The sequence below is a fragment of the Zalophus californianus genome, chromosome 16 (assembly GCF_009762305.2).
Source record: "Zalophus californianus isolate mZalCal1 chromosome 16, mZalCal1.pri.v2, whole genome shotgun sequence".
In the NCBI taxonomy this organism is placed as follows: domain Eukaryota; kingdom Metazoa; phylum Chordata; class Mammalia; order Carnivora; family Otariidae; genus Zalophus; species Zalophus californianus.
The window spans coordinates 17,091,897-17,117,034 of NC_045610.1; the positions used below are offsets into that span (position 1 = coordinate 17,091,897).

At 38.7% G+C, this 25,138-nt stretch overlaps 3 protein-coding genes across 8 annotated transcripts in view; 2 read left to right on the top strand and 1 right to left on the bottom strand.

Annotated features, from left to right (window-relative positions):
- EFCAB5 (EF-hand calcium binding domain 5) overlaps positions 1–18,037 on the bottom strand; it is a 184,872-nt gene extending 166,835 nt beyond the window's left edge. Inside the window, exons 1-3 of one of the 2 annotated variants that reach the window (XM_027624634.1) lie at positions 17,937–18,037; positions 2,159–2,278; positions 1,410–1,441 (exon numbers count right to left, since the gene is read on the bottom strand). The gene's annotated coding sequence lies outside the window, so the exon portion shown is untranslated. Of the gene's footprint in view, positions 1–1,409; positions 1,442–2,158; positions 2,279–17,444; positions 17,572–17,936 lie in introns of those variants that run through there. The other variant, XM_027624633.1, reaches the window with a different exon arrangement.
- On the top strand, positions 9,362–9,856 carry LOC113939042 (peptidyl-prolyl cis-trans isomerase A-like). The gene has a single exon (XM_035724403.1). It carries the CDS (start codon positions 9,362–9,364, stop codon positions 9,854–9,856), a length of 495 nt encoding a protein of 164 aa, XP_035580296.1.
- The window catches only part of SSH2 (slingshot protein phosphatase 2), a 242,078-nt gene continuing 234,706 nt past the window's right edge, over positions 17,767–25,138 (top strand). Inside the window, exon 1 of one of the 5 annotated variants that reach the window (XM_027624644.2) lies at positions 17,767–18,013. In XM_027624644.2, the coding sequence (XP_027480445.1) occupies positions 17,951–18,013 (63 nt within the window). In that variant the 5' untranslated portion in view covers positions 17,767–17,950. The remainder of the gene's footprint in view (positions 18,014–25,138) is intronic. The other 4 variants (XM_027624637.2, XM_027624639.2, XM_027624641.2 and 1 more) reach the window with 4 other exon arrangements.

The window sequence follows — 25,138 nt, forward strand, 5'->3', positions numbered from 1 at the left end:
AAGAGAGAGAGTGACATCTTCATCCATTCATCTATTGATGGACACTGGGTTGTTTTCACATCTTGGTAATTGTAGATAATGCTGCAATAAACATGGGAGTGCATGTATCTTTTCAAATTAGCATTTTCACTTTTTGGGGGGGTAAATACTAAGTAGGAACACAGATCATTTGAAATGATCCAGTCAGAGAAAAGCAAAGGGAAAAAAATGAAGGTAAATGAAGAAAACCTATGGGATTGATGGGACACCATTAAGAGAAACTATGTATTATGAGAGTCTAAGGAGAGAGAGAAAGGGGCAGAGAGCTTATTTTAAAAAATATATCTGAGAACTTCCCAAATCTGGGGAGATATTTGCACATCCAAGTTCATGAAGTTCATAGGTCTGCAAACAAAGTCAACCAAAAGACATCTTCCCCTGGACACATTGTAATAACACACTGTCAAAACCCAAAGACAATGATAAATCTTGAAAGCAGCAATAGAAAAGAAGTATGTCACTTACAAGGGAATCCCATAAGACTATCAGTGAATTTCTTATCAGAAACCTCACAGGCCAGGAGAAAGTGGGGTGATATATTTAAAGTAATCAATACCCTGCCTGGCAAAATTCTCCTCAGAAATGAAAGAGAGACAGTCTTTCCCAGACAAACAAAAGCTGCCTTACAAGAAATGTGAAAGGAGTTCTTCAAGCTGGCACAAAGGGACACCAATTAGTAACAGAAAAACATACGAAAATATAAAACATACTGATAAATATAACTATATAGTCGAATTCAGAACACTTCAACACTGTAATATGGTAGTGGGTATTAATCAGTTAATTCTAGCATAAAGGTCAAAGGACATAAGTATTAAAAATAACTATAGCTACAAAATTTGCTAATGGATATACAATATAAAAAGATGTAAATTGTGGCATCAAAAACAAAATGGGAGGGTAAAAAGGTAGAGCTTTTGTATGTAGTTGAAATTAAATTGTTATCAACTTAAAATAATTATTATAATCAATGTTTCATGGTAACCACAAAGCAAAAACCTACAGTAGATGCACAAAAGATAAAAAGAATGGCATCAAAGCATACCACTATGAAAAATCATCAATTCACAAAGGAAGGCAGTAAGAGAGGAAGAAAGCACAAAGGAATTATGAAACAGCCAGAAAACCATTAACAAGATGATATTACTAAGTTCTTCCCTATTGATAATTACTCGAAATGTATATGGATTAAATTCTCTGTCAAAATGCATACAGTGACTGGATGGGTGAAAAAACAAGACACAACTATATGCTGCCTAAACAAGAGACTCACATCAGCTTTAAGGACACACATAGGCTCAAAGTGAAGGGATAGAAAAAGAGAGTACATGCAAGTGAAACCAAATTAGAGCAGAGGTAGCTATACTTACATCAGACTTTGAAATAGACTTTAAACCAAAAGCTGCAACAAGAGACAAAGAAAGTCATTATACAATGATAAAGGGGTCAATTTATCAAGAATTATGGGGTTGCAGAATTATAGGATTAATTGAATTCACTTCCCAGCTAAATTACTCTTGTGAAAATTGGGGCACTGATTGGGAAGAAGGACCTCATTCCAAATTTCCAACATTTAGTGGGACTAGGAGACTAATAATCTCAAACTTCTGAGTCACCTGGAGTCTCTCTTGCCAATGGAGGCGATTTGTCTTCCTGTATTTGTGGAGACTAGCCTTCACTAAATTGAAAACCTTGCAATAATCTCATCTGGGGGAATTGCCTTACTAGGAGATGCCCATTTTCCTTAAGACTCATCACAACCACCTCTTACTTCTAGGAGACTCATAACTAAAATCAGATGTTAAAATGCTCCAGCAGGGCAAATACAAAGTCTGACCAGGAAGAAATAGTTTTTACAGCAAAGGATTTTCACGATTTGCATATATAGTGGCATAAACCCAGGGAATGTGTGAGAGTATATTATTAAGGGAGTTAAAGAAAGGAACACAGAATATAATGCTGAGTTGTTAGAATTTGTTAATATGGGTACACTTAACAGAAATTAAGGACTTAAGGTTATAGCATCTACAGCTGGAAGTGATGCCAATCCTCTGAAAGGATTCTGGGGAGATCCCTTTACTAAAGCATCGAAAAGTATATTAGTGATGGGAATACTTACATCCTTGAAAAGCTCTATAGTGGCTTTCTTCTGTAGGTTAAGCAGGTGCGATGACCCATTTCAGAGTAGCAGAGTCCAAATATTAGTGTTTAACCACCAAAGACAAAGTAGGCACATTTACTATAAAGGAGAAGTAGAAATATAGTGGTAATCACATGTTTTTTTGACTCTCAGCAATCTTTGCGGCTAAGTGATTATGGTGGTCCTAGGAATAAAATAGATGGCCAGCCTACTGAAATGGTTATCTATACATAATATAAAAAATCCACACATGGTGGCCAAAAATATGACTCTAGTTACCATGGTGGAGAGTTCTGACCTCTCACCAGTTTCTAGGCCTAAGCCCCATAAATGAAAGCAAGGTTGGATCTCCTTAAAGGAGGATACTGCAGCACTACCATAAGTATATACTGAAAATCTTCTTCCGAGTCTTCGCAACACGACCTGTGGCCATCTCCTAAAATGACTATGTGCCAGGGGAAAAGAAATATTCAGGTTTTTCAGGGATTTCTAAACACTGGCACTACATCGATGTTAATTCCTAGGAACAAGTGCCCCTTCAGTCCACCTGTTTAAGTGTCGGCTTGTGGTAGACAGGTGAGAAATTGAGTCTTTTTTTTTTTTTAATGGAACAGCTTGCGATCCTTTGTTTACAGTTCTCAGAAGACATGCTTAGGGGCTTATGAGTGTAGAGGTTGCTGCTAGGCTCCAGGTTTAGGGCTAGAAATCTCCAGTCTTCCATAGTCAAGGGGACCTGTTCAAGTGGAGGTTAGTGCCTTATACTCCATAGCCACTGTTGTAGCTGACTTTAGGCTGGTGGGGGCTGGGGAATCATGAATGGGTGGGGAGGAATGCGTGGAGGTATAAGAATCTGGCTGTGGTATTCCTACGGTTGGTACATAAACAACTGGAATTGTCTGTATCTTACGAAGGCACTGTATGCTAGAAAAACAAAGCTGTTGACAACGGCACCACAAAGAGGGTAAGAAGGATGGTCTGGTGAGAACCCAGGAACTTTTGGAGGACATGTGAATCTTCACACTGATCTTTCCCCATGCTGACACCTGCATGGACATGGAAGACTTTGCTTGCTGGGATGTCTAGCAAAGTATTACTGAACTGCACATGGCACAAAATGAGGGTCTCATGAAGAAGTATTGTTGTAATGGCCAAGGCCTGACTTGGGGTACAGGATCCTTTAAGATTAGCACCATTTCTGCCGGTGGTGATGAAAAGCCTGAACACAGCTGAACTGGGATATTGGTGAGGTAGGTCTTGAGGTCATAACTGAGCGTTAATCTTGATGATGCCTTGACCACCATCTGGTTTCCCTCAGGGAAAGAAATCTGAAGAGGATTTTTGCTTTTACAAAGAAAGGCAAAAAAGTAAAAATAGCATTCAGCATTTGTTTCACAGCAAGCCATTGTAGAGACAGCATACACCCTGAGCTCCTTCCCCAGGAACCACACTCAGTAGCTCAGCATTCAGCAACTGTAGCTTTGAACTGTGTCTGAGCATCTGTGCTTTATCTCGATGTATTTTGGTGCATCCATTAGCAAGATGTGTCCTAAGAAATCAGAAAAGCCTAAGAGATTTGATTTTTTGGGTCTAGGAATACTCAAAAGAATTTTCCATATAAATTAATGGTAATTGCTTCTTTGCTTTATGTCAGTCTGGCTTATAGACAGTCTCACAAGAACGTTGTACTTTCAGATAGTGGGGGAAAGTGGGGGAAACCTGTACTTTCTTCACTTGGCTTCCAGGATAACAATATCTGAGTTTTTCTCCCACTTCCCTAGTTGTTTTTTTATGTTTCTCTTGTTGGTTATTCTTCTTTTCTCAGAGTTCTTAATATTGGAGTGCTCCCAGAGCTTAGTCCTTGCACCTTCCCTTTATTTTTTTAAAGTTTTTAATTCCAGTTAGCATTCAGTGTGATATTGGTTTCCAGTGTACAATATAGTGATTCAACAATTCCATACATCACCCTGTGCATCACAAGTGCACTCTTTAATCCCCATCACCTATTTAACTCATTCCCCACTCTCCCACCCCCTAAGAAACTGAGTCTTAAGTTTGAATCACAGTAGATTAAGTAAATCTATAGAACCACTCTATAGTGATTTGGTCAGTTCCTGGATGTATAATTGGAATAGATACATGGTAACTGGCAGAATTTCCATATTGGCTCTCTGATCCTGAAATAAGGGGCCTTATAGTATGAAAGTCCAAGTTGTAGCCCTTGGGAACTCCCCTCCCCCGCATACATATATACCAGGAGAGTAAACAAAAATTATTGCCTTCGTGGGATGGCAGAATGGGCAATTACAGAGATTAGTAACACCAATAAAGATTTGAAAGAAGCAGGGAGTGATGAAACCTATCTCATGCCAATTTAATTCGCCTGTTTGGATGGATTTTGGAGAATGATTGTAGAGAATTATAAATTTAATCAGGTGATGTCTCCAGCTGCCTTCCATATGTAATATCTTTACTGGAGCAAATCAACACAATCTCTGCCACCTGGTATGCAGCTATTGACCCAACAAATGCTTATTTCTCCATACAAATTGGGAGAGAACACCAGCAGCTATTGGTTTTTACTTGGCAGGCCAACAATATAACTTCACTGTCTTGCCCCAGGGCTATGTCAGTTCTCCTGCTCTCTACCATAATGTAGTCCACAGAGATATTGAGCATCTTGACCTTCCAATCAGCACTGAGTTGGTCCAGCACACTGATGACATTACAGTCATTGGATGTGGGGTGCAGGAAGTAGCAAGGTCTTTAACCGTCTTCATAAAATATATGCAAACTAGAGGATGAAAGATAACCTCCATTTCTGGTATCAATTTCCATATCAGTCAAGTGCTAATTACTACATTATTATCTCAGCTCTAAACTCACCCTTTTGTATTCTTCTTTGATGCTGAAGTTGGGACTCTGAAAACCACATTTCTTTGCTTGCCAGCTGGTTCTGTTAAGCTCTTCTAACTGGTGGTACCAGAGGGAGACCCCAAGACTGGAGAAGGACAATAGAATTGTTCCTTCCTGTCTACCTCAAGACTGCTTCCCGTGAACTTTTGGTTCCTGTATGCTTTACCTCTGCAATGCTTCTTTATCCTGGTAGCAGCAGGTCCTTTCTATAGCAACCACTGGATCCAGTTTGTAGTTTTTCTACAGTTCTACACATGTCATCGACTCAAAGACACCAACACCAGCCAGTCAGTGTTCCTGCCTTAGAGGTCTGGGTCCTGTGGAGTCCCTCCTCTAAGTTCAGAGACACCAACACCACCTGAGCAGCGTCTTCTCGGAGATCTGAGTTTCAGCTCTGTGGGGGTCACTCCTCTAAGTTTGTACATTTTTTCCTTTGCTTCTTTTTTTAAAATTTTATTATGCTATGTTAATCACCATACATTACATCATTAGTTCTTGATGTAGTGTTCCATGATTCATTGCTTGTGCATAACACCCAGTGCTCCACGCAGAATGTGCCCTCTTTAATACCCATCACCAGGCTGACCTATCCCCCCACCCCCCTCCCCTGTAGAACCCTCAGTTTGTTTCTCAGAGTCCATAGTCTCTCATGGTTCGTCTCCCCCTCCGATTTTCCCCCTTCATTTTTCCCTTCCTACTATCTTCTCTCTCTCTCTCTCTCTTTTTTTAACATATAATGTATTATTTGTTTCAGAGGTACAGATCTGTGAGTCAACAGTCTTACACAATTCACAGCGCTCACCATGACACATACCCTCCCCAATGTCTATCACCCAGCCACCCCATCCCTCCCACCCCCCACCACTCCAGCAACCCTCAGTTTGTTTCCTGAGATTAAGAATTCCTCATATCAGTGAGATCATATGATACATATCTTTCTCTGATTGACTTACTTCATTTAGCATAATACCCTCTAGTTCCATCCACATCATTGCAAATGGCAAGATTTCCTGGTTTTTTGGTTTTTTTTTTGATGGCTTCCTTTGCTTCTTTTTTCCCCCCAGCTCTAGAGGCAGTAACAGTTGCTTTCTCTATCATACTTTAGATGTCTCTTTTCAGCTTTGCAATCATCTACTTAACTTTATATCTAATCAACAGTGCTTGTTAAAGTCTCTATTCAAATAACTGGTGTGATTTCTATTTCCTATCTGGACACTGACTATTAAAGTTAGTAAAAGAAGTAAAAGTAAATTTTATTAAAAATTACACCCAGGTGAAGGTAATATATGATTCAATCATACTCCAGCTGTTATATATTCCATCTGTACTAATTAATTTATAGCTATATCACTTTGTAATTAGTCATTTCAAATGGATTTGGATTATTAAAAACAGAAACTATGATTTCTTCCCCCCCATTTTAACAAGTTTAGCTATATAAACCATAGTCTTCTAAGTGATACACTTCATTTAGTGTATAATAAATGAGTTACAGATGTACTGCAAGATAGTTATCTATTCAGCTCTAAGTGGCCTGAAATGACTGGAGGGGTTGGTGCCTATACATAATTCACCCCTGGCCAGAAGCAATTTGTTCTAAGGACTCTCGGAGAGTAGCCCAAAGTAGTCAGAGCCTGATGATCCATCCTAGTGTCCCCATGGTCCCAAAGGAGGCAAGCACAATGAAGAACTTGCTTTATTAAAGCAACTATTCTTTAATAAAGAAGCAAAGCCAAGGAGTATTCTACTACCAGGGCAATACTTTCCAAAGCCAGTTGCAGTGAGTATTGCTGCTTGTCATAAACATTGAGCCTTAGAGCTACCTGCATGTTCCAGGTAACCAAGGGGCAGGACTCACAGCCCAAGGTATGGCCAGGAAAGGCAGGGAGACCTGCCAGATACTCCTTATGGACTCAGCTCCCAATCTCTCTCTTCATATATTGAATTATTCCCTTTGTTTATGGCTGATGTGTCCTTTTAGTTACATCCAAGTTAGCTGCAGAATTTTCATTGTAATAACATAGTCATACTCAGCAAATTAGAGCTGCATGTTCCAGGTAACCAAGGGGCAGGACTCACAGCCCAAGGTATGGCCAGGAAAGGCAGGGAGACCTGCCAGATACTCCTTATGGACTCAGCTCCCAATCTCTCTCTTCATATATTGAATTATTCCCTTTGTTTATGGCTGATGTGTCCTTTTAGTTACATCCAAGTTAGCTGCAGAATTTTCATTGTAATAACATAGTCATACTCAGCAAATTAGAGCTTCATCATTATTTTGTAATATATACTTGATATGAAAATATATTTGGATATTCTAAATCCAGTCATGTAATCATAAGATATTGCCACATTACATTTGCCGGTGGGAAAGAGTAAGAGCTGTTAGAGTCAAATATAATTTATACTTGTAAGTTTTTAATTGTTGTGAAAATTGTTTTAAATTTATCACCTAGTTGCATGAATTATATTCTCATCAAAAATTACTACCAAGTGATCATTGTTAAATTGTCTTGTTCAGGAATTATATGCAGTCATTTCAATCACAAAACTCTACATTTCTTATAAGACTGGTTTAGTGGTGATGAACTCCTTTGACTTTTGTTTATCCGGGAAGCTCTTGACCTCTTCCTAAATTCTGAATGATGACCTGAACTGTTAATGGGAATTCCTTTTTTTGTTTCTTCTGTTCTTTGTTTAAAGGGAATTATTTTTTTTTAAGAGAGCGAGAGTGTGTGAGGGGGGCTCAGGAAGGGCAGAGAGAGAGGAAGAGAGAGAATCCCAACCAGGCTCCATACCTAGCGAGGAGCCCAACATGGGGTTTGGTCTCATAACCTGGAGACCATGACCTGAGCCAAAACCATGAGTCGGACACTTAACCAACTGAGCCACCCAGGAGCCCCTAAAGGGACTTCTTTAAATGGAAAGAAAAGAACATAACTAGAAGAAAACTATGAAAAAACTTCACTGGTAAAAGCAAACATACAGTAAAGTAGTAGATTAATCATTTACAAAGCCAGTAAGGAGGTTAAAACACAAAAACAGTAAAATCAATTATATCTATAAAAATTAGTCAAGGGATACACAAAATAAAAATGTAAAATATAATATCACATACATAAGACATGGAGGGGGAGTAAAATTTAGTGCCTTTAGAACGTGTTCTTCAGCACATATGTTAACTTAAGTGACCATCAACTTAATACAGACTGCCTCTACACATATGTTATATATGAACCTCATAGTAACCACAAATAAAAAACTTAAAACAGATATACAAAAAAGAAAAAGAAAAAAATCTGAGAAAGCCATCAAGCCAGAAGGGAAGAGAGCAAGAGAAAAAGAAAGGAACAAAGAAGAACTACAAAAACAACCACAAAACAACAAACTGCAATAAGCACATACCTATCAATAATTACTTTAAATGTAAATGCTCCAATCAAAAGACATCAGGTGACTTAATGAACAAAAAAACAAAATGCATCCATATGCTGTCTATGAGACTCAATTCAGACTTAAAGACACATACAGACCGAAAGTGAAGGGATAAGGATAATTGATGTTCCATGCAAATAGAAGTGAGAAAAAAAAAAAAAGCCAGGGTAGCAATATTTGTATCAGACAAAATAGACTTTAAAACAAAGACTGCAACCAGAGAAAAAGAGGGCATTACATAATGATAAGGGAGTCAATCCAGCAAGATCAACATTGTAAATATCTATGCACCCAACATAGGAGCACCTAAATACATAAAGAAAAATATTAATAGATATAAAGGGAGAAGTTGACAGTAATACAATAATAGTAGGGGACTTAAATATGCCACGTACATCAATGAATACATCATCCAGACAGAAAATCAATAAGGAAGGAGTGGCTTTGAATAACCCATTAGACCAGATGGATAAACAGATATATATATAGATATATATAGATATATATATAACATTCTATCCCATAATAGCATTATAGACATTCTTTTCAAGTGCACATGGAATATTCTCCAGGATAGATCACATGTTAGTCCACAAAACACGTCTCAATAAATTTAAGCAGACTGAAATCATATCAAGCATCTTTTCTGACCACAACAGTATGAAACTAGAAAAAATTACAAGGAAAAAAATGGAAAAAACACAAACACATTAAGGCTAAACAACATGCTACTAAACAACCAATAGTCAACAAAGATATCAAAGAGGAAATCAAAAAGTACATGGACACAGCCTTGCATATGCCACCACCCCAGAGCTGCCCACGCCGCCAGTCATGGTCAACCCCACCATGTTCTTCAACATTGCCATGAATGGCAAGCCCTTGGGCCACACCTCCTTTGAGCTGTTTGCAGACAAAGTTCCAAAAACAGCAAAGAACCTTCCTGCTCTGATCACTGGGGAGAAAGGATTTGATAATAAGGTTTCCAGTTTTCACAGGATTATTCTGGGATATATGTGCCAGGGTGGTGACTTCACAGGCCATAATGGCACTGGTGGCGAGTCCATCTATGGGGAGAAATTTGATGATGAGAATTTCATCCTGAAGCACACAGGTCCTGGCATCTTGTCCATGGCAAATGCTGGGCCCAATACAAATGGTGTCCAGTTTTTCATCTGCACAGCTAAGATTGAGAGATTGGATGGCAAGCATGTGGTCTTTGGCAAGGTGAAAGAGGGCATGAATATCATGGAAGCAATGGAGCACTTTGGGTCCAGGAATGGCAAGACCAGCAAGAAGATCACCATTGCTGACTGTGGACAAATCTAATAAATTTGACTTGTGTTTTATCTTAACTACCAAACCATTCCTTCTGTAGCTCAGAAAAGTACACCTTCACCCCCATCTGCTTCAAATACCCTATAATCTTTGTGCTCTCACTGCAGTTCTATGGGTTCCATATTTTCCTTACTCCCCTCAAAGTCTAGCTGGATTGCAGAGTTAAGTTTATGATTATGAAATAAAAACTAAACAACAACAATAACAACAAAAACATGGAAACAAATGAAAATGGAAGCAAAATGGTCCAAAATCTTTGGGATGCAGCAGAAGCAGTTCTAAGAGGGTAGTTTACAGTGATACTGATCCACCTCAAGACACAAGAAAAATCTCAAAACAACGATGTAAACTTACACCTAAAGGAACTAGAAAAAGAAGGACAAACAAAGCCCAAAGTTAGTAGAAGAAAGGAAATTATAAAGACTAGAGTGGAAATAAATGAAATAGAAACTTAAAAAATCAATAGAAAGATCAATGAAACCAATGACTGGTTCTTTGAAGAGATAAACAGAATTGATAAACTTATCCAGACTCATCAAGAAAAAAAGGGAGGACTCAAATAAATAAGATCAGAAATGAAAGAGGAGAAATAAGAACTGACACCACAGAAATACAAAGGATTATAAAAGAAAACTATGAAAAATTATATGTCAACAAATTGGACAACATAGAAGAAATGGATAAATTCCTCAAGACATACAATCTTCCAAATGGAATCAGGAAGAAATAGAAAATTTGAAGACTGATTACTAGTAATGAAATTGAGTAGGTCCTCAAAAAACTCCCAACAAGTGCAGGACTGGATAGCTTCACTAATAAATTCTACCAAACATTTAAAGAAGAGTTAATACCTATTCTACTCAAACTATTCCAAAAATAGAAGAGGAAGGAAAACTTCCAAATTCATTCTATGAGGCCAGAATTACCCTGATACCAAAACCATATAAAGACACTACAAAAAAAGAAAACTATGTAGGCCAACATCCCCAATGAACATAGATGCAAAAATCCTCAACAAAATTAACAAACCAAATTCAACAGTACATTGAAAGGATCATTCACCACAGTCAAGTGGGATTTACCCCAGGATGGTTCAATATTCACAAACCAATCAATGTGATTTATCACATTAACAAGAGGAAGGATAAAAACCTTATGATCATCTCAATAGATGCAGAAAAGCATTTGATAAAATGCAAAAATCTATTCATGATAAAAACTCTCAACCAAGTAGGTTTAGAGGAAACATACCTCACTATCATAAAGGCCATAAATAAAAAACCCACAGCTAATATCAGACTTAATGGTGAAAACAGAAAGCTTTTCATTTAAGATCAGGAACAAGATAAGGATGTCCACTCTCACTATTTTTATTCAACATAGTACTGGAATTCCTAGCCACAGCCATCAGACAAGAAAAAGAAATAAAAGGCATCCAAATTGGTAAGGAAGAAGTAAAACTATCCCTATTTGCAGATGACATGATACTTTATATAAAAAACCCTAAAGACTCGACCATTTATTAGAAGTAATAAATTATTTCAGTAATATATACAGGGTATAAACTTAATATACAGAAACCTGTTGCATTTCCATAGACTAATAACAAAGTAGCAGAAAGAGAAATTTAAAATACACTCCCATTGCACCAAAAAGAATAAAATACTAGGAATAAATTTAACCAAGAAGGTGAAAGACCTAAAATATGGATAATATAAGACACTAGTGAAAGAAATTAAAGATAACACAAACAAATGGAAAGATATACCATATTCATGGATAGGAAGAGTATTGTTAAAATATCCCTACTATCCAAAGCAATCTACAGATTCGACATAATCCCTATCAAAATACCAATAGCATTTTTCACAGAACTTGAACAAATAATCCTACAATTTTGTATGGAACCACAAAAGACCCTGAATAGCCAAAGCAATCCTGAGAAAGAAGAGCAACACTGGAGGTATCACAATCTCAGATTCCAGAATATGCTATAAAGCTATAATAATCAAAACAGGATAATACTGGCACAAAAACAGACACATAGAACAATAGAACAAAATAGAGAGCCCAGAAATAGACCCATACTTATATGGTCAATTAATCTTTGACAAAGGAAGCAAGAACATACAATGAAGATAGTCTTTTCAATAAATAGTGCTGGGAAAACTGGACAGCTACATGCAAAAGAATGAAACTGGACCACTTTCTTATACCACACACAAAAATAAACTCAAAATGGATCAAAGATCAAAATGTGAGACCTGACACTATAAAATTCCTAAAAGAAAACATAAGTATGGACTTTGGCCTTAGCAACATATTTATGGATATGCCTCATCAAACAAGGGAAACAAAATAAAAAATAAACTATTGGGACTACACCAAAATAAAAAGCTTTTGCACAGCAAAGGAAAAATCAACAAACCAGAAATGCAGCCTACTGAATGGGAGAAGATATTTGCAAATGATATGACCAAAAAGAGGTTAATATCTAAATTATACAAAGAACTTATACAACTCAACACTAAAAAAAAAATAATAATCCGATTAAAAATAGGCAGAGGACCTGACTAGACATTTTTCCAAAGACATACAGATGGCTAACAGAATCATGAAAAGATGCTCAACATCAATAGTCATCAGGGAAAGACAATCAAAACTACAATGAAATATTGTCTCACACCAGTCTTAATGGCTAGTATCAAGATAAGAAATAACAAGTGTTGGCAAGGATGTGGAGAAAAGGGAACCCTTGTGTACTGTTGGTGGGAATGTAAATTGGTGCAGCCAATGTGGAAAATAGCATAGAGATCACTCAAAAAATTAAAAATAGAACTACGATATGATCTAGTAATCCTACTAGTGGGTATTTACCTAAAAAAAAAAAAAAAGAAAACACCAATTTGGAAAGATATATGCACCCCTATGTTTATTGCAGCATTTATAATAACCAAGATATGTTAGCAACCCAAGTATCCATTGATAGACGGGTGAATAAAGAAGATGTGGTAGATAGATACATAGATAGATATGAATATATATATGTGAATATTAGTCATAAAAAAGAATGAAATCTTGCCACTTGCAACAACATGGATGTACGTGAAGAGTATTATGTTACGTGAAATAAGTCAGACAAAGACATATGATTTCACTTACATGTGGAATCCAAAAAACAAAACAAACCAAAAAAAGCAGAAATACACTCATAAATACAGAGAACGAACTGGTGGTTGCCAGAGGGGAGGGATGTGGGGGTTGAGGTGAAATAGGTGAAGGGGATTAAGTGGTAGAAATTCACAGTAATAAAATAAATAAGTCATGGAGGTGAAAGGTACAACAAAGAGAGTAGTCAATAATATTGTAATAATGCTTTTAAAAACCTACATAGAAAATATTATGTTTATAGAAGCAATATGACTAATATTCACAGGTTTTTCATTTAATTTTTGAGAAGACTATTCAGAAGTTCATACAAATTCAATATTTAATATCATCCTTTTTTTTTAAAAAAAAGGTTTTATTTATTTATTTGACAGAGAGAGACACGGCGAGAGCAGGAACACAAGCAGGGGGAGTGGGAGAGGGAGAAGCAGGCCTCCTGCTGAGCAGGGAGCCCGATGTGGGACTCGATCCCAGGACCCTGGGATCATGACCTGAGCTGAAGGCAGACGCTTAACGACTGAGCCACCCAGGCGCCCTAATATCATCCTTAATGTTTATTTTTTTCCCATTATATTATATAAAAAGTTTTTTACAACAAGCCCCATATAGTTGCCTCCAAATCCCCTTTAGTTTATCCAAATCCCTTTTAGTTTATCCCAGTGATAAATGATACAAATATCATTTCTATGGATGTTATGATATGAAAAAGAGTTGAAAAGCACTGCTTTAGCCCCAGATCAGGATTCTTTTTTTTTTTGATATTTTATTATTTTTAAACATTTAAAAAATTTAAATTCAATTAAATAACATATAATGTATTACTGGTTTCAGAGGTATAGGTCTGTGATTCATCACTCTTATTTAATACCCAGTGCTCATTACATCACATGCCTGCCTTAAAGTCCATCACCTAGTCACCCCATTCCTCCACCCCTCTCCCCTTCAGCAACCTTTAATTTGTTTCCTATGATTAAAAGTATCTTATGGTTTGGATCCCTCTCTGGTTTCATCTTGTTTTATTTTTTCCTTTCTTCCCCTATGATTATCTGTTTTGTTTCTCAAATTCCACATATCAGTGAGATCATATGATAATTGTCTTTCTCCAGTAGACTTACTTCGCTTAGCATAATACCCTCTAATTCCATCCATGTCGTTGCAAACCAGATCAGGATTCTTAACCTGAGGCCTCTCAATGGATTTCAGTGAGTGTATGAAATGTGCAAGTATATCTTTCTGGAGAGTTAAGAGTTTTCATCAAGTTCTCAAAGCTTAAGAACCAACGGATCTCAAGAATTTCAAAAGTTCTGGGGCACCTGGGTGGCTCAGTCGTTAAGCGCCTGCCTCCGGCTCGCGTCATGATCCCAGGGTCCTGGGATCGAGCCCTACATCGGGCTTCCTACTCAGCAGGAAGCCTGCTTCTCCCTCTCCCACTCCCCCTGCTTGTGTTCCCTCTCTCACTGTGTCTCGCTCTGTCAAATAAATAAATAAAGTCTTTAAAAAAAAAAAAAGAATTTCAAAAGTTCTCTTATGATTTCACCCCTGAAGAAATGATGATACAAGTTAAGGGTTAGAATTCCAATGGCACAAGTAGGCCTCCATTATCACAGGTGGGAAGAATAAAGGTGTTAGAAGTAGGAGGACTTCTGTCCCTGGCTGCCTCTTTTGGGAATCCTGCTCTTAGTCTCTCTCTTCTCAAATTCAACTAACATACTAAGAGGATCTAGGGTCTTTTCTCTATTAAAAGTGGATACTTCCTCCCTCAGATCACCAGAAGACCAAGTAGGAACCAGGGTGGAGCCTAGGGAAGAACAGGTATAAATGGGACGGAGAGCATAGATTTCGAATGCTCACATGTGATCTAGCTCTGCAACCAAAGCCTGAAAGCCAGTATCATAAACTGTGCATTTTCCCAGACCTCTTCCTCTGAGTTTCTAAAGCACTTTGTACATATCTAGGCTTCTCCTGTATATGTATCCCCCTTGGGGGCCTAGCAAAGGTGACTGAAACTGCAGTGCCACTAAGCCATTATGTCATTATTTGGTGTGTTTTTCCCTGCTAATAGGCTTTGAGCCCCTGAAAGATAGACTTTTATTTTGTTCTCAAAACAGTGTGTAGCATATAATACATACTCAATATTTTCTCAATTAATGGTGATTAATGAACATGCACCAGTAATTTCCAAACCTTAGTTTCCTTAAAAGGTTATATACCAGGAAGAGCTATTTCCTCTGTAAATTAATAAATTAACTTCCTGATACAAATAAACTTAATGTGAATCTGGGTACTTTGTAATTCCAATTTTTAAAAAAGATTTTATTTATTTAGAGAGAGAGAGTGAGTGAGAGAGAGCACATGAGCAGGGGTAGGGGGAAAAGCAGACTCCCCTGCTGAGCAGGGAGCCCAACATGGGGCTCGATTCCAGGAACCTGGGATCATGACCTGAGCCGAAGGCAGTCGCTTAACCAACTGAGCCACTCAGGTGCCCCTAATTCCAATTTTTTTTTATAATCCTAATTTTGACCAGGATTTTATCACCCCAGTTATGTTTAACAAAGATCTTCTATATCTGCCTGCAAATGAGACATATCTTCACCACTAATCTACTTCTCTTACTATTAAGAAAAGGCATGAATCATGTCTTTTTAAGTCCTTTTTATTCCCTTTTTGCTTGATGCTATTTTCTACACATAGGGTACACTCAAAAAAAGCTGACTGAACTTGGAACAAACTTTAGAGAATAATAAAGTTATCTTAACTACATACAGGGCTTTATAGTTTATACTGTACTTTACCATACATTATCTCATTTGATCACAGGAAAATCCTGTGAGTTAGCGATCCATTGTAGAAACTAATGCTCCAAAAGTTTAAGCCATTTGCCTAAGGTTTCACAGAGGTGGAGCTAGGAGCCAGGTCTCCTGACTCCTATGGTAGTGATCTTTCCCAATGTAAGATTAATGGAATTAAGTCATCTGCCAAAAGAATTTCTTAATATTATGTTGCTACACAAAACTAGATAATCAGTGTTGCTATCCCTGAGTCACTAAGAAAAATAACATACAAGTACACTACTAAGACCTATTGATTTGAATAATACTTTTTCTGGAATGATACTTTGATTTCTAAACCACATGTTTCATTTATCTGAGTTCATTCAGCTTTCAGCTATGTATGTTTCTTAGCTATGCATATAACTTCCTGTTTGGTCTTCTAAGCATTGGTTCAAAGTTCTTATTTCTGAACTTTGTCTTTTCTTTTCCTGTTTACTACGTACGCAGCTCTGGGAAAAAAACAGATTGTTAATCGGTGAACCATACATCTTTGTTTAATTTTGTCTCGCAGGCACTCTTGACCACCACCAGGGGGCAAAAGCCTACCAGCTGGCTTCTCTGCAATTCATTCTACACAGGACTATACAGTACAGGGACCCTCAGTGTCTGATTCTTGATGGAACCTCCCTGCTAATTATTTCAACCGCAGGGCCCCAGGGAGAGAACAAAGGCTCAGCACAGAGGGCTCTAGTAGCACTTAACCATACAGCAGCCAGAAGGAGCTCATGACAGCCCTGTCAGTTTAAAGAAAGCAATGAGATCCAAAGAGTTTGAGTGACAACAGGAGCAGGAGGCTTTAATAACTGCAAACTCCTTAACGTGTGTGTTTTCTACAGCTTTGATATGTATGGCGGTATATTCCAGAGCATGCACTCAAGTTGAGAAATAGCTTTGTCAACTCTTTCTCTGTGTAAATAATCAATGGTATTTGCATAGTGAGATTTCCCCCCTCTTTTAATCTTGATTTTTCATTACTTCCGTCGGTTGACGGTTTATCTTTTAGAAAAGTATTCCGTTAAAATATTTAATAATCTACATTTCACTTAGGTCTATGCAATCATGAAATCTAGAGCCGAAGGAGTAAAAAATCTCAAGGAGCAAATCCTATTTAAGAGAATTTCTTCCAGCAGGAAGCAAGTGGGAGGTAAATAGCAGGTTGGACCCTTATAATTCCGTGAGCCCAGCCTTCTCGGCCTCCCGGGCTCATGCAGCCTCTCTCCACCTTAGGAATAATGAACGAGTCCTTAGACAGGGGCCAGGGTAATAAAGGAAGCGTGAGGGGTACCCTGAAGCTTGCCAGGGTATAAAATTAAAAACCTTTCTTTCTTTCATAAAGTCTCATCATAAAACATGGGCTCTGAGACAGAAGGTGGTAAAGCTCAGAAAAAGCCCCCAAGAGCCGGGTCAAAAGGGGATAAAACTCGTCTTTGGTCGCGCCAAGAGGGTCTCCAGTCCAGTCTCACTCCCATCTAGAGAAAGCCTTTGAAACCCGGCGGAGCCCTTTCCCACCAGACGTCTTTCCCTCAGGATTTTCACCTCAGTTTCCTTTCACTAAAATCGCTTAAGCTGTGCGCCCCCACCTCATAAAATGGTCGTCTCTCAGGGCTGGGGATTCCAGCGGCCCCCCGCCCCGGGGCCCCTCCCGCATCCCAGCTCACTGCCTCTAGACTCGGGCAAACCGCGCGATTCCAAAGCGAAGGAGGAAACCCGGGACCGGGCGGCGGCCGGAGACGCAAACACCCAGCCGCCTTCCGGCAACTCAAGGGTTACGCCGAGGCGGCGGCGCGCGCCGAGGGGAGAGGCGGTTGCTGACAGGTGGCGCCTGCGCACTGGGAGCGCTCATTGTGCCCCGCTGCTGCCGAACAGCCCGCCCGCCCGCCCGCCGCCCGTTCGGCGCGTCAGTAGGCGAGAGTCCGGTGGTGGGTGCGGAGCCTGTGGCCGTTCCCGCGGCCTCCTCCTCCTCCCCTTACCCCTCACCCCCATCCCATACCCCTTTCCCCATCCCGGCTCCGTCACCCTCCCGGCCCCCCCCCCCCCCACATTCAGGACAAGAATGCCCTGCCCGGAACAACCTAGCAGCGCCTAGATGGCTTTGGTCACGGTCCAGCGGTCGCCTACCCCCAGCACCACCTCCAGCCCCTGCGCCTCGGTGAGTCCCACCCGGCAGCAGCTCCGCTCGCTTCTGTCACTGCGGCTCCGCTTTGCCTCAGCGGGTCCCGCCGAGCGCCACTGCGCACGCGCCGCGCCGCTTCCCAGGCCTTGGCACTCGGCTGCCGCGAAACCCCCCCACACCCCATCTTAAAGACGAGCTACGGGAACTACGGGACGTTGGGGTTTGCCCGCATCACTCTGGGCACCTGGCTCTCACAGTCCTCGCCCTGAAACCCCCCCGCCCTCCGTAGCATGCTTTCCTATGGCTTGAACACTTCCTTTCGGGAATGAGTCATTCTTGCTTTTCACCCTCCCCCTTCCTTGTACCCTCTGTTGCTCTGCTGCAGGGAGAGGACCATGGGACTCCTGCGTTGCCCCTTACACACACCACAGCCCCTTACCCACACCTATTTCTTGGACCCGTTCGGTATTCGCACACTGCAACCCCTTCTTCAGGCTCTCCGGGTTGTGTGCCTTCCCCCTAGTCACTTGCCGTCTTTTTTGTGCTCTGGTACTGTTCGGGCTTCATTGGACTGCTGAGCTGGTACTTACTCCTTGGTTTCTTCCCTCTTTTCCTCCCGCAGAGGGTGGCCGTGGTCTCTGCTTCTTGGACCTCTTACCTTTTCTCTAAGAGGTCCTGAAGCGTCTGGCGGTGCTTGATGACCAGTGCCAATTCATTTACATCTTACAGACATTAATGCCTTAACACTCATTGCTCATGATCGTTCTTGTTCTTGGGTCGTGTTTGTATGGTTCCTTACTTCAGATACCTATGCCAGTGAAGCATGCTTCCAGAAGGAAAATACCCAGTAACCAGCCTTTTCCTGCTGGGCAATTCTTCGACTTCCCTGCTAGCCCCACCCCCACTCCTTTACACCCCATTCTTTTAGGCTTTATTCTTGAAAATATTTATTTAAAAAAATAAAATATTAAAAATAAATACATAAAGTATTGCACCAGTGGGGCGAAGTAGGATCTTTCAAAAACATGCAGATGTTTTAGAAGGGAATAGAATGAAAATATGGGCAATTTGAAAAACCGCCTTGAGCTTCCTACAAAATTGTAATTTTTAAAACTGTGTTGGTGGATTTAGTAGTTTCAAGTTGCCAAAAGGAATTCAGTAAACACTGTACCACCTTCCACTGTAAAACATCAGGTTATTCTTAATATTTGTATGTTTACTGAGGCGTGGGTTTTGATATCTTGAAACTATGGTGGGTTGTGATTTCAACAGTTTCCTGAATTTCAAAATTTTGTTGTGTATAGTGGTGGTTTCTTCTTTTTTTTTTTCCCCTGAGCTTTCTTTTGTATTTTGTGTGACCAAATTGACAATTATGTCCTAATTCTAGAATTGATTATATTTCAGAGGTTAACTTGTATTGTTCCAGAGAGCAGAACTATGATCTTTGGGTAAAAGTTCAGGGAGGCAGATTTCCAATGATTTTAAGGAAGAACTTTGTAACAGTGAAGTGGACTGCCTTGCAAAAATAGTGAGTGTCCATTACTTAAAGTATTCAGAGAAAGTATTCAAAGAAAGGCCTTTTGCTTGGAAGTTAGTATAAATAACTCCTTCAGTGGGGGACTTCTAAGGCTCTTTCAACTCTTAATATTTTGTGATTTGAGAATAGTTGCACTTCAAAGCTGATAAAACGTTTTAGGGTCCTCTGAAGACAAACCATCTTACTTCTCTCTGCTAGTAAACCCTTTGAGGATAGTGGTCACCAGGCCTGTTTTTGGCTCAGAAAGCAACTGAAAGTTAATAGAGTCATGCAGATACACTAGAAACCAGTATTATGGTAACATCATTTTCCCTGGGCATTGTTAAAAATAGCTTATGCTATGAGGCGCCTGGGTGGCTCAGTTGGTTAAGCGACTGCCTTCGGCTCAGGTCATGATCCTGGAGTTCCAGCATCAAGTCCCGCATCAGGCTCCCTGCTGAGCAGGGAGTTGGCTTCTCCCTCTGACCCCCCCCCATGTGCTCTCTCTTTCTCATTCTCTCAAATAAATAAATAAAATCTTTAAAAAAAATAGCTTATGCTATGATAATAACATACATATATCAAGTTATACTTAGTCTCTTGAGGCAAATGATTAGTGTATAGTAAGGCCGTATCTACTTGATAAGACTTAATTAGCCAAACTTTAGTTATTAGAATATTGAGGTATGTTAATAGCCACTTTTGAGATAGGTAATTGATCATGTGGTAAGCTCAGTTGTTGAGCTAACTGACTGGTATTTCTACATCTGCTTGCTGTAGTAGCCTGGTTATCTCAGCTGTTTATATGTGGCCCTGGGTGTAAAAGAATCCTGGGACTGGTGTGTGTATGGGTGTGGGTGTGTGTGTTTGTATGACTGATGAGCCAGTTACCTTTCCCCTTAAATTGTCTTCCTATTTCACTTCATCCATAGCTATGTTCAGCTGAGTTGTCCTGTGGTTCTTGTGTTCCAATATTTGGCTGCTGTCTGACCTGCATATATTTGCTGTTGTATCTCTTGTTGCATGAATAGTTTAAGTTGTTTTAAAGGTAAAAGAGCAAAAAAAAAAAAAAAAGAAAAAGAAAAAAAGTCTAGAGAATCATGAAAGGAGAGATTTAATTTTCTGAGACTGGAAATTTAGATTTTTTTTAATTAATAATTTTAAACATTTTATTTTACTTTTTCACTATAGGTGGTATAGGGCATTTTAATACTGTCAGCTCTTCAATATTCATTCACTGGGGATTAAATAAATCTATTGATCATCTACTGGGTAAGAGTGATTATTACAGATAGTAAGATGTATAAGACATTGATCCCATGTATCAGTATCATGCAATCTTGGGAGGGGATAGGAAGAAGAACAAATGTGAGATAAGAGGGTAGAAAAAGAGAGTGAGGGAAATGATACTGTATGTACATGAACAGCTAGTTTGTAATGGCCATAAGTATTGTCTGAATTCAGATTAAGATAAATTCACTAATGGCAAGAGTAATAATAACAATAGCTAACATTTTTTGGGTTTTCGTCTATGCCAGGGATCATGCCAAGTGATTTACGTGGATTAACTCATTTACTCCTTACATTATGTCCAAAGGAAATTGCTATTATCCCTGTCTTACAGATGAAGAAACTGAGGCAAAGAGCTATTAAGGAATGTGCCCAGTGTCACTCAGCTGTTAGAGATGTATTTAACTTTAGAATCTTCCATCTTTTCCTTTGTGGTAATCAAAAAGAAGTATATATAGTAGGTGGATTCAAACTCAGCCTTGAAGTATGGGTAAAATATTTATAGGCTGGGGTAGGGCCTGGGAAATAGTATTCCAGGTGGAGAGAAGCTGTATTACCAAAACTTACAGGCAGAAAAGCACAAGGTCTATCTGAAGGACTTAACTAGACCAGTTTGAGGAAGTATTTCTTTGGAAGAGTAGTAAGAAATAAAGGTGAAGAGGAAGCTGGGACTGCACAGGGACTGCTGAGGTTAGGAGTTTGAACTTGATAGGGAAGGTAATGGAGAGTCTAAAGAGGTTTCTGAGCAGATAGGATCACAGTGGTGTTTTAAGAAAATTCATCTGGCAGCTGTTGGCCAGAAGGATTTGAGAGGCAGAGGGAGGCCATGAGTGGAGTCAGTTAGAGGTTATTATGGTAGCCCAGGTGTGAGATAATAAAGGCCTAAACTGGGGATGTGAAGTGGTAATGGAAAGAAAGGGACAGATGTGAGGGATTATGGAGAAAACACAAAGGACCTGGGAACTGATTGGATATAGGGGAGGAGGAATCAGAGGTGCCAACTTTGGAATGTATTGTTCTTCTAAGATAATAGATATTTCCTCATTGATAGGCAATTTAAGAATTATCTCTTTCCTTCTTTCTGTTATGAATTTTCTGAATGGATACCTATGTTGATCCATGGTCATATAAACACAGTGAAATACCATAAAAATATTTTACTTTTGTGTAGTGCTTTATACTTTTCAGAGTGGTTTTGTGTTTGTGATCTAATTTAACTCTATGGCAGCCTCCTAAGTTATGCAGGACATGTACCAAGGTTAAAAGACTTGCTGAAGGTTACAAAACTGGTTACTGTCAGAACCTGCACTAGAACTAAGTTCCTTGGCTCCTGGTCCACATCTCTTTCCATGATGTGAAACAGATATGAGTTTCTGATCCTGAGAACTTGACTGCCAATATAGTAAAGGAACCAAGACTTGAGATACATACAATCAAGAACTCATACTCTTTGCAGTTCATTTATATTGTAACTAGAACAAAATCATCTATGTCTGTGCAAATCATTTTTAGGTGATACCTTTATTTGAAGCCTATTATCTCTTAGTTTACACATAATTCTTAAAACTTGGGTATTTAGTTTTTCTTACTCTAAGAAGATTATCAACAGCAAAATAGGAATGAAAAGTGTGGCTGGTGCTGCTAAAGACCGGCTGCTTACAATTCTGAAAAATGATAGCTGATGGTTTTATAGCAAGGGAGGAAGAAGAAGATTTATAAATAGCTGGCATAAGAAAAAATTTAGCAGTTATGGACTACTTAATGTAAGGACAGATCCCTCTCTAAGACCTGGTGGTCCCTCAGAGCTACTATTATGTGGTCATAATGATGACCCTGAATAATCATAGTAAGGCTTCATCTTGTTTTGTCTTCATTTAAGCGGTCAGGATTGAGTGAATTGTATTTTGAGATAGATATCCATCAAAATTTCACTGAAGTTTTGAAGTTTATGATGCACATTTTAATTAACGGGAAATTCATTTCCATATGTGATGCTGGATAAATAAGATATTATTGAATTATATGTATATTTTATATATATTCAAATATGACTACACCTTTCTCCCAGAGAAAATAAAACTATAGCAAATATGAAATTAATTTGTCTGAAGTATAAATACTTAAAAGTGATACTTTTTAATTTTTTGAAGATAGCTTTAAGAAACTTTCTTGCACTATAGAAATAATACATGGTCATTGTAGGAAATTTTGGAAAATACAGAAAAGCTCAGAAAAGAGAATGAAAGATATGTCCTGTACAATTGTATATATATTTTATATAGCTGAAATGCTGCTGTCTGTATAATTTTGTATATTTGGTTCTTTTAAAATTTGATATATGTCATAGATATATATCTATGTGCCATATCACTTAAATGGCTACATTGGGCAGTTATAACTCATCCTAACCATTTCACTGTTGTTGAACATCTGGGTTTTTTTCCAGCTTTTTTGTTGTTGTTATTATAAATCACATTGCAGTGAACATCATTGGGCAAAAATATTTGACTGCATTTTGGAACATTTAAGATTTCAAGAAATATAATTACTGGATCACAGAGTATAAGCAATTTTAAGACTCCTGTTGCATATTTATACTTTCTAGAGAGGTTGTTCCAATTAACATTTATTTCAACCAGCATAGTATAAGAATACTCATTTCTCCTAGCCTTATTGACACTGGATATCCTCATTTCATATTTAATCATTAGTAATTTTCAAGGATAAAGAATAGTACCTCATTGGTCTTATATATATATTTTATTACTAGGAAAGTTGAATGTTTTTCAGATGTTTGGTAGGCATTTCTCTTAACTTTTTAGAAGATAGCTTTATTGAGGTATAGTCTACAAAGCCTAAAATAAACCCATTTTAATAATTGTACAATTCAGCAATTTTTAGTAAAACTTAGAGTTGTACAACCTTCACTACAATCCTGTATTTCCATTTTATGAGCTATTTGTTCATTCTTTTCAACCTGTGTATCCTCTTGATATATTATGAATATTGACTATTTATGCTAATAAATGATTGCTTTTTAACTGTTTGTATTGCCATTAGAATAAAGTCTACACTCCAGAGTTTTGCTAGCAAGACTTTTAATGAACAAACTTTGCTTTACCTCTTCATCTTTGTCTCTTCCCAAGTTCCTGCCTTGCACACTGCTCAGTCAAGCGGACATGCCATGCTCCCTCTGATCTCTAGGCTTTTGCACATGCTGTTCCCTTTACCCGGAACACTTTTTCTTCATCTCTTTACCTGACTAATTCCTACTCATCCTTCAGGTCCCAGCTTAAATGTCACTTCTTCTGGGAAGCTTCCCTGACTCCACTCTCAGACTATGGTAGGTGCTCCTATGTGCACCATAGCACCCTATACTTACCCATCGTGGCTCTTACTTCCTTAATGTACTTGATTGACTGCTTATCTCCCCACCTAACCTGTAAGCAGGGACTAGGTCTGTTTTCATAATTTTGTATCACCAGGGTTAATAATATTGGACAAATGGATCAATGGATGATGAATCAATGAATATGGTATTATTTAACGGACTTTTCCATTTTGAGTTTTTCAACATTTGTTTCCAGAAGCCTAAAGAGTATGACTACCTTTAAGACTTGGGGTACATATTGCTAAATTGTCATCCAGAAATGTCGAATCAAACTTCGTTGACAAACTGTGAAATATACCAGAGGTCAGGTTCATAAAAATGTTGGCTCCACTGCACCCTCATCAGCCCTGAGTATCATCATCATCATCCGTTTTCTTTATTATAGTAAGAGCTATTGTTATTTTTATTGTTTATTGAACACTTACTGTGTACCAGGCACTATGCTGAGTATATGCATTATGTTATTTAATTTTTACATCACTCCTTTGGTTTAGGTATTATTATTATCTCTGTTTTACAAAGAAAATTGAGGCTCAGGGACATCTGGGTGTCTCAGTTGGTTAAGCATCTGCCTTTGGCCAAGGTCATGATCCCTGAGTCCGGGGATCGAGTCCCACATCGGGCTCCTTGCTCAGCGGGGAGCCTGCTTCTCCCTCTGCCTGCCACTCCCCCTGCTTGCTCAATCTCTCTTTCTCTGACAAATAAATAAATAAAATATTAAAAAAAAAAAAAAGAAAATTGAGGCTCAGAGAAGTAAAATGAGTTGCCCAAGATTATAGGCCTGGTGTCTAACCCCAGGCCCCTTTCTCTTAACCACTAGTATTTTATAATTTTAATTTACATTTTTTTCAGGGGGTTAAACATTTTTTTCAAATATTTGCTACTATATTTTTTATATTCCCTGTTTTGTAAGTCATTCGTGTGATTAGCTCAACTTTCTCCAAGGATAGCCGTTTTTGCCATA